Source organism: Egretta garzetta, unplaced genomic scaffold (assembly GCF_000687185.1).
Source record: "Egretta garzetta isolate BGI_Z169 unplaced genomic scaffold, ASM68718v1 scaffold56, whole genome shotgun sequence".
NCBI classification, from domain to species: Eukaryota; Metazoa; Chordata; class Aves; order Pelecaniformes; family Ardeidae; genus Egretta; species Egretta garzetta.
In genome coordinates, this window is record NW_009260182.1 from 11,257,809 (window position 1) to 11,270,516 (window position 12,708).

The 12,708-nt window shown below is 37.1% G+C and overlaps 1 protein-coding gene across 1 annotated transcript in view; it reads right to left on the reverse strand.

Annotated features, from left to right (window-relative positions):
- The window catches only part of PLCE1 (phospholipase C epsilon 1), a 140,266-nt gene that overhangs the window by 53,532 nt on the left and 74,026 nt on the right, over positions 1–12,708 (reverse strand). Inside the window, exon 3 of the mRNA XM_035897382.1 lies at positions 10,382–10,698. Coding sequence (XP_035753275.1) covers positions 10,382–10,698 — 317 coding nt within the window. The remainder of the gene's footprint in view (positions 1–10,381; positions 10,699–12,708) is intronic.

Below are 12,708 nucleotides of genomic sequence, written 5' to 3' on the forward strand. Positions count from 1 at the left end.
GCATGATCACTGCAGCCCAGGCTGCCTCCGATCTTGACATCTCCGACGAGCTCGCTTGCATTGGTGACCACCAGGTCCAGTATCGCATCCCCTTGGGTAGGGGTGTCTATTACCTGGTTTAAGAAGTTGTCCTCAATGCATTCGAGAAACCTGCTGGATTGCCTACGGCTTGCCGTGTTGGTTTTCCAGCAGATGTCAGGGTGGTTGAAGTCCCCCAGTAGGACGAGAGCCTGCAAGTGCAAAGCCTCCCGGATCCGGTTGGAAGAAGAACACTTCGTCAGTCAGCTCCTCTTGATCTGGCGGCCTGTAGTAGACACCAACCACCAGGTTCCCTTTGTTGCCTCTCTCTCTCTGATTCTTACCCATAAGCTATTCTTCAGGGACAGCTCTTCAATGACAGGCCTTTATTTAGGACAGACAAACCTTCCTTTTTCAGGACATCACATTCCCAGAAGGTTCCAGAGATTTCTGTTCTGATTTTCAGAATTCCCTTTTCATTAGTATTTTTTTCAAAGGCAATTAAATAGACAGAAAAGTTCCTATAACTCAGAATTAATAGCAGGAATACATTTTTTTAAACTTAGAGCATTTTATTAACAAAAAATAAATAAACCCGCCCTAAACTTTTAAACATGAGAAATCTATATCAATCATTCAAAAAATAATACAAGACTATGTTTTTGACTGCCTAATCACTGGACTACCACCTATTTAAAGTCCTGTCTATATGCAGGCAAAAATCTCCCAATTTTCAGGGGCAGGATATAGCCTATTACTGATGCTCAGCTGCTTTTACTAATAGAATATGAAGGATGTAAGGGAGACACCCATGATGGAACTTGATCCTCAGGGTATAGCACATGACCTTAAAGTCCTTACAAGTGTAAACTACAGGACTGCTTACCATTCACTCTACAGGAATCCCGCTCCATGCAGTACACAGGATGGAACAGCGTGTAATGCATGCTCAATTATTAACTGTATCCCTAAATTTGCCATGGATTTACTTCACTCCTTTTCTTCTTTTAATCTTCTAGTACTCAAGAATATAAAATTCATATATATATATATGTGTGTGTATATATATATATATAACACCCCTATTCTTTATACAGCTGCTAGAGAATGTATTCTGAATTTTTTTTTAATGGAAATTAATTTGTTGTTTATCTTTTATCAGAATGTAAATGCAGAAGCGGCATTGGGGAGGAAATATTAAGAATCTATTAAAGAATCTGTGAAGCCCAGTGTTTTATCATTTGTATTGCTTTACACTCATTTCCCCAGCTCTTAATTTTATAAGGCTTTTACAGCAATTCCCAAGCTACATACTTCAGTGGGTGATCCTACATGGAAGAAATGATGTCTTCTATTTTTATATTACATTTTTTAGGAACGTCATAATGCTTGAGATGCAGCTTTCAGCGGTGAAATTAGCAAGCACAGCTGTCCACCTGAAGTTTAACATTTGCCATTGCCAACAAGTAAAATAAAATCTTTTAGCTTACCACAAAGTAAGATACCTTCTCTAACACCTAACATATAAAAATTAGCCATGGATAACTTTTTATTATATCTTGTAGCTGATTTAACTACTGCCTACACTGAAGCAAGAAAGCAAGCAATTTTAATACTGACTAAATAAAGAATGTGTATGAGAAGTCTTTCAATACATAACAAGAAGCTGATTTTTCAGGTATCCAAAGGACAATCTGTAACCCATTTAACCAAGCCACTCTGGTTTTAATGATTCTGTTTGATAAAATCAAGAAATTTAAGTAAAACCTGAAGAACATGAAAAATTAATGTAAAAACCAATAACCCTCATCAGATATCATGCAGTATTTATGGCAAAAGGGAAAACCATACATTATCTTGTTTAAAATCATACTTGGTATATCAGTATATCCTGATATCTCCCTCTTTAAAAAAAAAATAAAATATTATATCCACCTTTTACAACATTACAAAGTCTTTGTGGAAAGTAAAAGTGTGGTGAGGAACATTATTCTTATAAAACTATAAGGAGCAGATTGATATTTATGAGGCTTTTTAAAACCCTAGCAGGATGCAGCGTTAGCACCCACAGCTGCCTACCGTGAGCTCCTTTGCACTGCTCACTGCACAAACCCATCGGGGCATACTGATGAATATAAGCATCACAGTATGTAACACAGCATTGGTTTATTTTACATGGGTTTCACTAAAGTTTAATTATTAAAATTGTTGGGCTTTTGGTATAATATGCAGCATAATTTTTTTAATCTGAGTTTTTTAAATTGCCTTTCTTAGGAACAGATGGTTCACTTTACATGCTTGAGTGAAATTATATAACCTTACAAAGAACATTTACCATTTTAAATCGGATTAAACACTGTTCCAAACAAGGACTGGAAAGAGTTTGATATTTGTACAAACACAATCTTTTTAAAAGTATTATGCAAACCCATTTAGGCATTGCAAAAAAATGCTGAACTAAGAGACAGAGCGCAATATTTATTTACATTCCATTATTTCAGTAAAACGATATGTCTCTGTTTTGCTAGTGAGGGTTTAACTTTGTGTTTTGAATGAACAATGAAGAAAATTTACAAATCTAAATCATTACAAATAAAACTATCGTTATCATTTAGTGTCCTAAATAGTCATATTTTTAATTAACTTTACTGACTGACTGAATGACAGTGAATGATGAAATCACCCCAGTAGCAGTGCTGTACTGGAGCAGTTCAAACATTTTTACCTTCTTAGCTTATTTTTTGGCAATTCAGTCTTAGATCACCTTATATACTGAACTTCTTATTTTGCATTTTCAGTTCCATAGTGGGACTACCTTCAGACAGCTCTTTGAGCGATTGTTCAATCCACTGCAGCTTTCAAACTAAGGCATCAAAATTCTTTGTGGGCATATCTCAGCATGGAAAATTAAATGCTTCATTTTATTTTAAGTTTTTATTGCTTTGCTTTTACTTGAAGCTGTGGCCAGAAAGATGAAGTTACAAGAGACTCTTCATGTTTACATAAAGCAATGCTTGAAATTATTTCAAATGTTTACATAAACTAAATGTTTACAACACATACATTGATCTTGTGTTTCAGTGGTTGCTTTGCTGTCGAGAAGCAGAAGAGTGGCTGGGAGTAAAAACCATAAACGTGCAAGAGTCTGGGAGGGTAAAGATACAGAAAAAGAAACAGGTGCCCAGGAAGACTGCAGCATACCATAAAGGTATGATACCAAGTAAGGCACTCGAGGTAAAGAAGCAGGGCGAACTCCTAATAGCATACAGGAATCATAGAAAAGAACTAAATGTAGAAGGGAAAGGCACAGCAGGCAACGAGGAGAGATGGAAAAAAAGTATGTTGGTACAGTTCTCAGGGTCCTAAATCATGCTTAGGTACCATTTTGCTAATCTTTTCACAGCTACCAGGGCACTGCTAACTCTGCAGAATCTTCTTAATAGTTTCCTCCCACAGTTTTTATACATCCATAAAAACTAAACTTCTAGTAACAGTGCTCTGTCAGAGAAGAAAAATATATTACTACTATTATTGTTATGTGCACAGCCTTAGAGAATCCAAAAGCCAATAGTTTTGCAAAGCTGGGTGTTATTGTATTTCACTCTCCTCCTCCTACGCTAGCCACTAATTCAGAATCAGCTTTTAATTACATTTAGCAACATGAAAGAATATCTGTCTTTAGCTTGATCCAGTGCCTTGCTCTTACAAGACTCTATGATCAATTTGATATTATTAGAAGCAAATGAAATCTCAGCTGTGTCTCGCTAATGAGTACATGTTGTGCCCAAGTCTCCACTATCATGTAATCTCTATCAGTTTTAATCACACTTTTAAAGACTATGGGCTTTATTTACAGTTGGTGATACTGAATGCCTGTAGCCCAAAATCTTCATGGTAAATAAAAAACAAATAGCAAAATACCTTGTAATTATTTGAATACATGTGGCACAGGCTAGGATACAGCTTTAGATTCTTCTAGCACAGTAAAAAAACCAAAACAAAAAAAACCCCCAAAAACCTAAAAGCTAAAACATTTAAGAATGTTTGCAATATCTATGGGTGGATTTGATTCTTCCACTCCTGTAAATCTGAATTAATTACTGAATCAATGTCACATGCTAGAAACTGGCACATATAACAGACCCACAGTTTTTTCTTAAATACATATGGCTTAGCAATAGATTTATCCTTATTTACATAGGGATACTATGCATCCTTAAAATATACAGAAAGATTCCTCTCCTCCTAAAAAAGATTTAAAGATATATTAATTCCAACAGAATATTCTACCAAACTTATTTAATAAAAATCTTATTTAGTCACCTGCTGTTGAAAATTTGAACCGAACGCATTCAGATTATCTGAAACCATGTTTTCTTCAAAACATTTATAAAGAAGTAATGGAACTACTGATACTAACAGGTGAGGAAACAAACAACCCATAGGAGTAAGATGTGTAACACAAACAGAATTTCAGGTCAACAGAATGACAGAAGTGCCATTCCCTTTCTCTGAGACTATTTGAAACCTCAGGCTGTTGCAAGAAGAAAATGAGAGAAAAACGAATAGGAGCCATTTATTCTAGTGCCCAATTTTCCTACAACAGATTAAGTAAAAAACAAAATTACTTTCCACATTTTCAGTTTCTCTTTTAAATGCCTTCTGAAATATTACAAAGAATTTCTGTTAAGTTTTCTATTAAGTACAGAGACAAGAGGTCAAAACACAGAAACTTTGACAGCTCAGATTACCATCTGCCGTCCTAGAAAATTAGGGTGACTCCTGGATCAATGGAAGTTTAGGAACATATCTGGGGTCTAAAAACATAGCAGTTAAACTTTTTTCTTTTAGTAATTCAACTTCTCCTTGGACTTTGTATGTTTGTTAAATCTGATCTAAACTTCAGGATTAAGAAGCAACTGAAAAAAGCTGCATTTTAATCGTAGTATTATAAAAGAACATTTCCAATAAATAATGTTTCAGTATCAGCCACATTTAGATGTCTAAGTGCATGGACTGCCTAGAAGAGCTGTAGATGCAGGTGAACACAATACTATTTTCTCTCCTTTTTTCTAAATCCAGCAAAATTCCTTGTTTGGTTTTCAGTGTTAGATGCCACACTATTACATTACTCCAACAAAGTGATTGACTAGATCTGTTCCTTACATGGGAATTAGCACCTTGCTAAGTGCAGAACATCAGGATGCATTTCTTCTTAAGCAAACCTATTTATTTATTTTCATTGATTCTGAAATATGTGTATTTCAAATCCGTTAGGAGCATGGTATCACTTCTCTCAGTTCTGTTCTCCTCCTCATTAAATACCTGATAATTATTACATTGTAATCTATACTCTTTCTGCCGTGTGGTATGTAATCACAGTGACTCGGTAATACCTTTTGTCTGCATCTCTCATCCTTCTGTGGTTATCCATTTTTAACTTTTGCTTTTTCAAGTCTACTGCATCTATTCCACAAGTCAAAAAGTCCTCTAGTTCCTTGCTTATTTTTTAACTTCAGTTTTATGAACTATTTCTTAAACAGTAGTGATCAGGCTTTCCATAGCAGCATTACAGAAGTTACTTAAACCTCAGTGGCAATCTCCACCATGACTACCATCTTTCTATATGGGAAGGGAAGCAAAGCCCAAAAAAATATGTCTACGTATGTAAATATTACAAGTCTCTAGTGACTGGGCTGTAAGTCATATGAACATCTATCTGTCTGAAAACTCCATCAGAGACAGTGAATCCTGCAGACAAACTGTAACATCAGCAGATTGTAAGATTCTTATTTGCCTGTGAATATTTTGCTTCCCTGTGAACTTCTGTACAGACTTGAGAGCTGGAATGACCCAAAACATTTAAAATACAAATGAAATACAATCCAAGAATGTATTCCATCCCATTTTGCGGGATTCGAGCAGATCGTTCATGACTGACCTTTCTCACAACATATTTTTGAAACAAGCCATTGGGAGTTCAAGCTCCTTTTCATGGCAGCCACCTTGATTAACACAGTAGGGAATAAACTGATACTTGGAAATCCATGACAAGAAAGGACACAGGCAAGTGCAGAATGCCTGAATCCCCTCTCATAACTGTATGTCAGGTCTAAGCCATAACCACGCTCTCTTGAACAAGGGCAGTTTCCGTTCCCAGCAGGACAGGATTTGCCAGCTGCATGTCTGTGCTGCTATGCGTGGCGTGTCTGACGGTAGCTTTAATCCATGCTATCCATCTTTCATGTCTCTACGCTACTTACACTACTACAATTTTTCTCCCCTGTCGTTCTTGACAGAGAAAAGAAAAACTGTATTCGTGAAGAGGATCTAGAGTGCTGTAATTTCCATCTTTTGTGAATATTAATAAAGGTAACCTATTTCTCCAATCTCTGTTGTTTATTTTTTGAAGATCTTCACGTATCAGAAACAAAAGCCACTCAGTTATTAGTTTCATCCACTATCTGTGACAGATAAAGGTATCTCCAGCTGCAGTAGCGTTCCTTGCTGTACCCCTGACGTTACGGCCAAAGCATGCACTAAAGCCAGGCAAAGCAGGGCAGGGCGAGCGGCTACGGCAGCTCCCAGAGGCAAACACACTGTGCCTCTTCCCAGGAGAGCGGCCTCAGGCGCCGACACCCTGAGCAGGCGCCAACACCTGCGTTCAGGCTGTTGCAGGTTAAAAACAAACTGTGTGGCTCTTCAGGCAAGGTGCAGAGACAGTAACAAAGGGGCTCTCCTAAACGCTTAAGTTGGTTACCTTGCCTTTAAAGAATAGAGCTCCTATTTTCAAAAAAAAAAAAAACAAACCCCAAAAAATCAGGCAAGGCGCACAAATTAAATTTCTACCACCTATCACTACTTATTTTTTGCACTGTCGTTTGGCAACACTAAGATACTGGTTAATGTCTAGCTGGCCAAAAGCCTATTCAACCTTCATCAAGGAATGGGCTCACACATCCCACTTCAATGCAAAGTCCTGGCCCAAGGCACAATCACAACTTTTCTCCTTTCATGTTAAGTTACTTGTGATGCAGACTTCTCACTATATACTTCTTAATTTTTGATTTTTTTTTTTTTTAATCCTTTTTACACTTTCAGCTCCTCTCATCAGGCTCACAATGCTGGAATCTCGGAACAAGACTATCTGATAAAAATGTATTTCCATTGCCATACTAAGACACCCAATAATTTTCAGAAATCTTGCAAGACTCTCAAGATGTTAAAAGAAGCTACCAATACAATGAAACACTGAAGTTGGCTAAAGCTCCAGCTACTGTAATCCTGCCTTTCTAGAGAAAAAAAGTTTTAGGAATTGTTCCTGATGGATCATCAACATTCATGGGACCACTGAATCACTTCCAGTATTGCAAGTCAAAACACCTTACCCAGGTAATGCGGCAAAAGAAAATGCACATTACAGGCTTCACCCAGTGTTAGAGAGTATGCCCACTATTACACTTTTTGACAAACGAGAACTGAGTGGGAAAAATAACAGCAGTGATGTACTGCATGTTCAGCCGTGTCAATTGTCTTTGAGTACCAATTTTACTTACTGCAGAGGGCAACTGATTTCTGATTCAGTTCTGCAGTTCTTCACAGACCACTTCCATGGCAAACGCTTAAGGCTCACCACTCAACAGAAGTGACTTCTCCTGTGTAAGTCTTCCCTATACCTTTAAAACCCCACTGAGGTCCAAATACTGTAATTCATATGAAGCAACACTAATCAATAGTAAACAGAAAGGTTTAAAGAAATGATTAGAAGATACTCATAACTCCATATATCTCACCAGTAACAGTTTTTAAATCATTCACATCTAGAAAACAACAGTTTTGTAACAGCAAACATATTTAAATTATAGGGGAACCATGTGATGTTTCCCAATATCTACTGCTTTATCTTGCACTCTGCAGGCAATGGGAGTTTGCAACTTCAGTCATGAAGCTTCTGGGAGTTACTGGAATTTAAAAAGTAAATAATACTAACAAAATTTCCTTAAATAAGACCAAATTTTCCCCTACTTTCCACTTAAACTCACTTTTTAAAAGGTATTTTAATAATTTGAAAATATTTTAATCTTCATTATTTTTAATTATTATTTTATAACACTCCTGCAGCTCTTATTCAATCTAAGCTTCCATGAAAATGTCAGTATTTTTTCTATTAAATAAAGAAGCTCCTTTATGTAACAGAAGAGCAATTATTGGCTGTCATTTTAAACAAGTGTTAAAAAGTGTTCCTCATTAGTATGTAGTAAGTGTCACAAAACTTACTAAAAAGCATGTTGCTTTATGAAAAATCCTTTATATTCTATAATTGCTAATTTAACAGAACAATGGCATGAAATTATTTTTTCCCCATTATGTATCAGAAGCCTGTCATCCTAAAAGTCATTCTGGCTCCCACATTATAAATACACTTCAGTATTTCTATAGGCAATGCCAAAAAAAATCAGCAAGTGCTCCCTGACTTTTGCCAACAAAAGCATGACTCTTTGCACAGGAATTTCCTCACCATTTATAAACAGAGACATTTTGAAAGTTCACGCCTGGGATTGGCTATGGCAACCGATATGCTCCACCATAAGATAAAGCAGATAGCAAACAGTGATATATTACAAGCAGTAAATATTGTACAGTACCTCCATCTAAACATATAACATCTATGTTTTTAGAAATTATTCCAGAATATACTTAAGATATTCCATTGCACTAAATATTATATAATCCATGCTCTGGATATATTGAGGAATTAATTCAAATAATATGAAAAATTATCCTGTAGCATTACCAAACAAGTAATGCTAGATTACAAAAACTGCAAAGTCACCAACCTCTAACAGTGAAAGATAACGTTGACTATTTCACCAAAAGGCAACCTTAACATTAAAGTTCTCATTGATATGGAACAGCCTCAGTCATTTCTGACAAGACTTCTTCACCACCTACTTGCTCTTCAATCCTGTGTCACAACACATGACGGTCAATCTCATTTGTACAGCTAACTGCAAAACGTCCTGACGAATGGCTCTGGCACTGGGCCTCCCCAGGTCATACTTGAGGTTGACCACTCCACCTTCCTCCCACAGCCCTCCCTATGGTGGTCACCATAAGAGAAACGCCACGGGGAGGAGGACCCTGGCTGGGGCAGGAGCTGGACTCCTCTCCAGCTATGCATCAGCCACAGTATTGTCCTAAATACAGTAACTGGAGCTAATTTAAACAATTTTGAGGCTCTGTCTAAAGACTGAACGTTGTAGTTGAAACTTTTATTCATGTTCCCATAACAGAATTAGGTGAGAGAAGCCAACATATTTACACCATTTTAGTTCCTAAATCTCAGTAACATGCAAGAAGCAGGAACACTTCCAAACATGCTAAATATTCAGTCACTGATTCTTATTTGCCCAGGAAGCAGGAAGTTCACTGTGGGTTAATACACATTCTGCTCTATCTACTTAATTTTGTGCTGTCTTTTCGGTACCTGCACAATTTTCGCCTCTTATTAAAGCATAAGAATGAAGTAGATAAGAAACTAAAAGAGCTTAAGTCAAGACTATCTTCATTTTATTCTACTTTATGAATCTAGAAACTGCTAACATTGCATATGGTTCACACAAAAAAAGGAAGAAAGGAATTGTCTCATTTTTCTGCCACTATAAACTGATATTTTACCTAGGGATTTTTGTTTGGTTCTTTTTGGGTTGGGTTTTTGGGGTGGATTTTTTCTACAGTTTTCTCAATTCTTGATCAATTTTCTATTAAACTCATCAGAAGATCACCTTACTAAAAATAAAGTAAAATCTTAGTAAAGAACTCACAATTGGCTTATGGAAATGTGTCATGCCAAATGACACTTTGTATAACAACATTCAAGACACACACAGCAATTAAATAAATAAATAAATAGTGCAGATTAGTGTAGTTATATTTATACAGAATACAGAAACTTCTAGTTTATAATACTTCTGTGCTGACTCCTAAGATCATGCTTAGTCTACAAAAATCCAAAACAAATAAATAAAACTCCAGCTCCTGAACAAAATAATAAACTGACTGAAAGTATACCCCATACTGTCATTATAAATACAAAGGAATACAAGTCTGTAATTTTTTTCTTCCTGTTTACTTTACAATGTGCAAGAAAAACTTAGGCTGCAGTTTTCCAAACTCACTGAGCAAATCGGTCACATAACTCCTATTAAATTCAGTGGAAGTTATTTAGCTAAATCCCCTGGTCAACTTACATTTTAAAAATTTGCCATTACAGCTAAATTCAGCTCTGAGAGATGAAGGAAATAACTAACCCACAAATCAGGTAATAACCCTTATGAACAGTCATTTAAAAGTTTTGTCTTACCTCATTAAACCTTGTCACAAGATCTTCTACAGTATTACGTTCACCATTTGGGGAAGAAAGAATAGTAGCAGATATGGAAGCTTTAATAGATGGCAGCTTGCTTTGACATTCAGCATTACCCAAATCCCTGGTTAAAAAGCAGAGGTAGTCAATGGGTAAGACTTTCCGGTAGAGCTCCTGCTCCTGCTCGGTCAGAATGCTGGCAACCTCCTCCGGGAACTGGATGAGGTGCTGCAGTTCGATCAGCTCTTTGCTTATACCAGACACGTTGGAGGGAAGGACGCTGGAGCCAGCCATAGATGTACACGCTTGACGTTCTAAAACAACACAAATAAAAAAATTTATTAGGTTTCGCCTTTAACTCTTGGACTGGGCTGTGCAAAAGCAAGACAACTTGTTTTTTTGTTCTGTTAAACTGTTCATTCATTTATTCAGCAGTACACTATATCCCAACTACTTTATATTTAAACAGCCTAAAACGTTCTTTTAGTTGGGGTCTTTCTGCATCTCTCTCTATCTGGTATTAGCTACATAGCTGGGATCTGGGACTTCTGAGACTGTTAAGTTACCTGCCAAAACGTGCTTGCTTCCCGACTTACCCAAACACTTGCTTCAGTCACCTGCAGTCTTGTCAAGACTTCAAATAAAATGATCATCTGGGCAGGGTACGGCTCTGTTTTCCCTGCACAATAGAGTCTGTGGTGCAAAGGGGTTTGAGGCCTGGACTGGGGAATTGGGACTGCACTGCCAGAAGAAATAATGTACGATGATCACCTAAAACCCACGTGGGCCAGAGCTTTCCTTCATATTCCTCTTGCTATAAGATGCAATTTATTTGAGCTCACTGCGTTGTGAAACTAAACATCCAAAGTTACAAAACATTTTTCATTCCTCTGGGAAAATGCATATATTTGGGAGTATGCATGTTTTATCCGTTATTACAAAATGTTCATGGAAGTTTTATAATATCCTAGCAGCGGTGTCCCTCGAAAAATAAAACTTTTCCTAAGAAGGAAGAAGCCAAGCTTTGTAAGACCATGTGGGCAGCCTGAAACATCAACAGAATGATTCCAAAACAGTGAGTATGAGTCTTCTGACTAGATAAGTTTAGAATGGGTTCTCTGAAAAATAATTTTTCAAGAATTACTTAAATGTATAAACAGTCATAGCATTATATTCTGTACTCTTCTTCCTTCCCAGGAAAAGCAGTTTATTTTTTTGCATTGCTTCATGAAATATCTTTAGAGATGTTTTTTGCACACATAATGGAGGTACACTTTAGATCTATCTTTTACTTCAATCTTTTTATATCAATAAACTCTCATTTCATAGAGGGAGCAAGTATACTTTCTGTTCTCTAAGAAAAACCCCAAGTTTAGAATGACTGATTACAATTCATTCTCTTATAACCAACATAAAATACGCTACATGAGGTTTCCCTTGTTACATTCATTTTATGCAAACTCAATCAATCAGTGGGAGGTTAAAAAGACAGAAAACAGCCTTTTCTTAATATATTCCATCAAAAGTCAAAAGAGAAATTATAGCAGCCCCAAATAAAGCCTTTGGGCTAATAGAACCTGTTGAGAAATTCTAAAATACATAAAAGCCTTTTGAAAGAGCCAAAGAGTAATTGTTTCTTTATCTACGCTGGTGAGCAAAAATGTAATGGACTTGCAACAAACAGTATCCTGGTTACACAGAGGGGAACAGGTATAACTTCAAGGACAGTGAAGCACTACTGTACATAACTGCAGATCACAGAATGGCAGGGGTTGGAAGGCATCTCCGGAGATCATCTAGTCCAACCCTCCTGCTAAAGCAGGTTCACCTAGAGCATGTTTCACAGAACATCATCCAGGCGGGCTTTGAATATCTCCAGAGAAGGAGACTCCACAACCCCCCTGGGCAGCCTGTTCCAGTGCTCTGTCATCCTCAAGGTAAAGAAGTTCTTCCACATATTCAACTGAAACCCCTTATGCTTCAGTTTGTGCCCATTGCCCCTTGTCCTGTCACTGGGCACCACTGAGAAGACTCTATTAAGAAATCTGTCACTGAAACTCCTGCAAGAAAGACTGGGGGGAAAAAAGCCCATTAAGAACACCACGCTGACCAACACCACTGTTCTTGACTTTGCAACAGAAGATAAGCTTATGCCAAAACAAAAACAATGCAAAATAGAACGTTCATTTTGTATTACAGGGACTGTATATTTGCAGTGCTTTGCATACACGGACCAAACTGTCACCATCACAACCAGGGTTATCTCAGAAAGAGGAGGATGGGGAAGGCATGACGCAAACATCTGCTCCCACCCATCTGCTCCC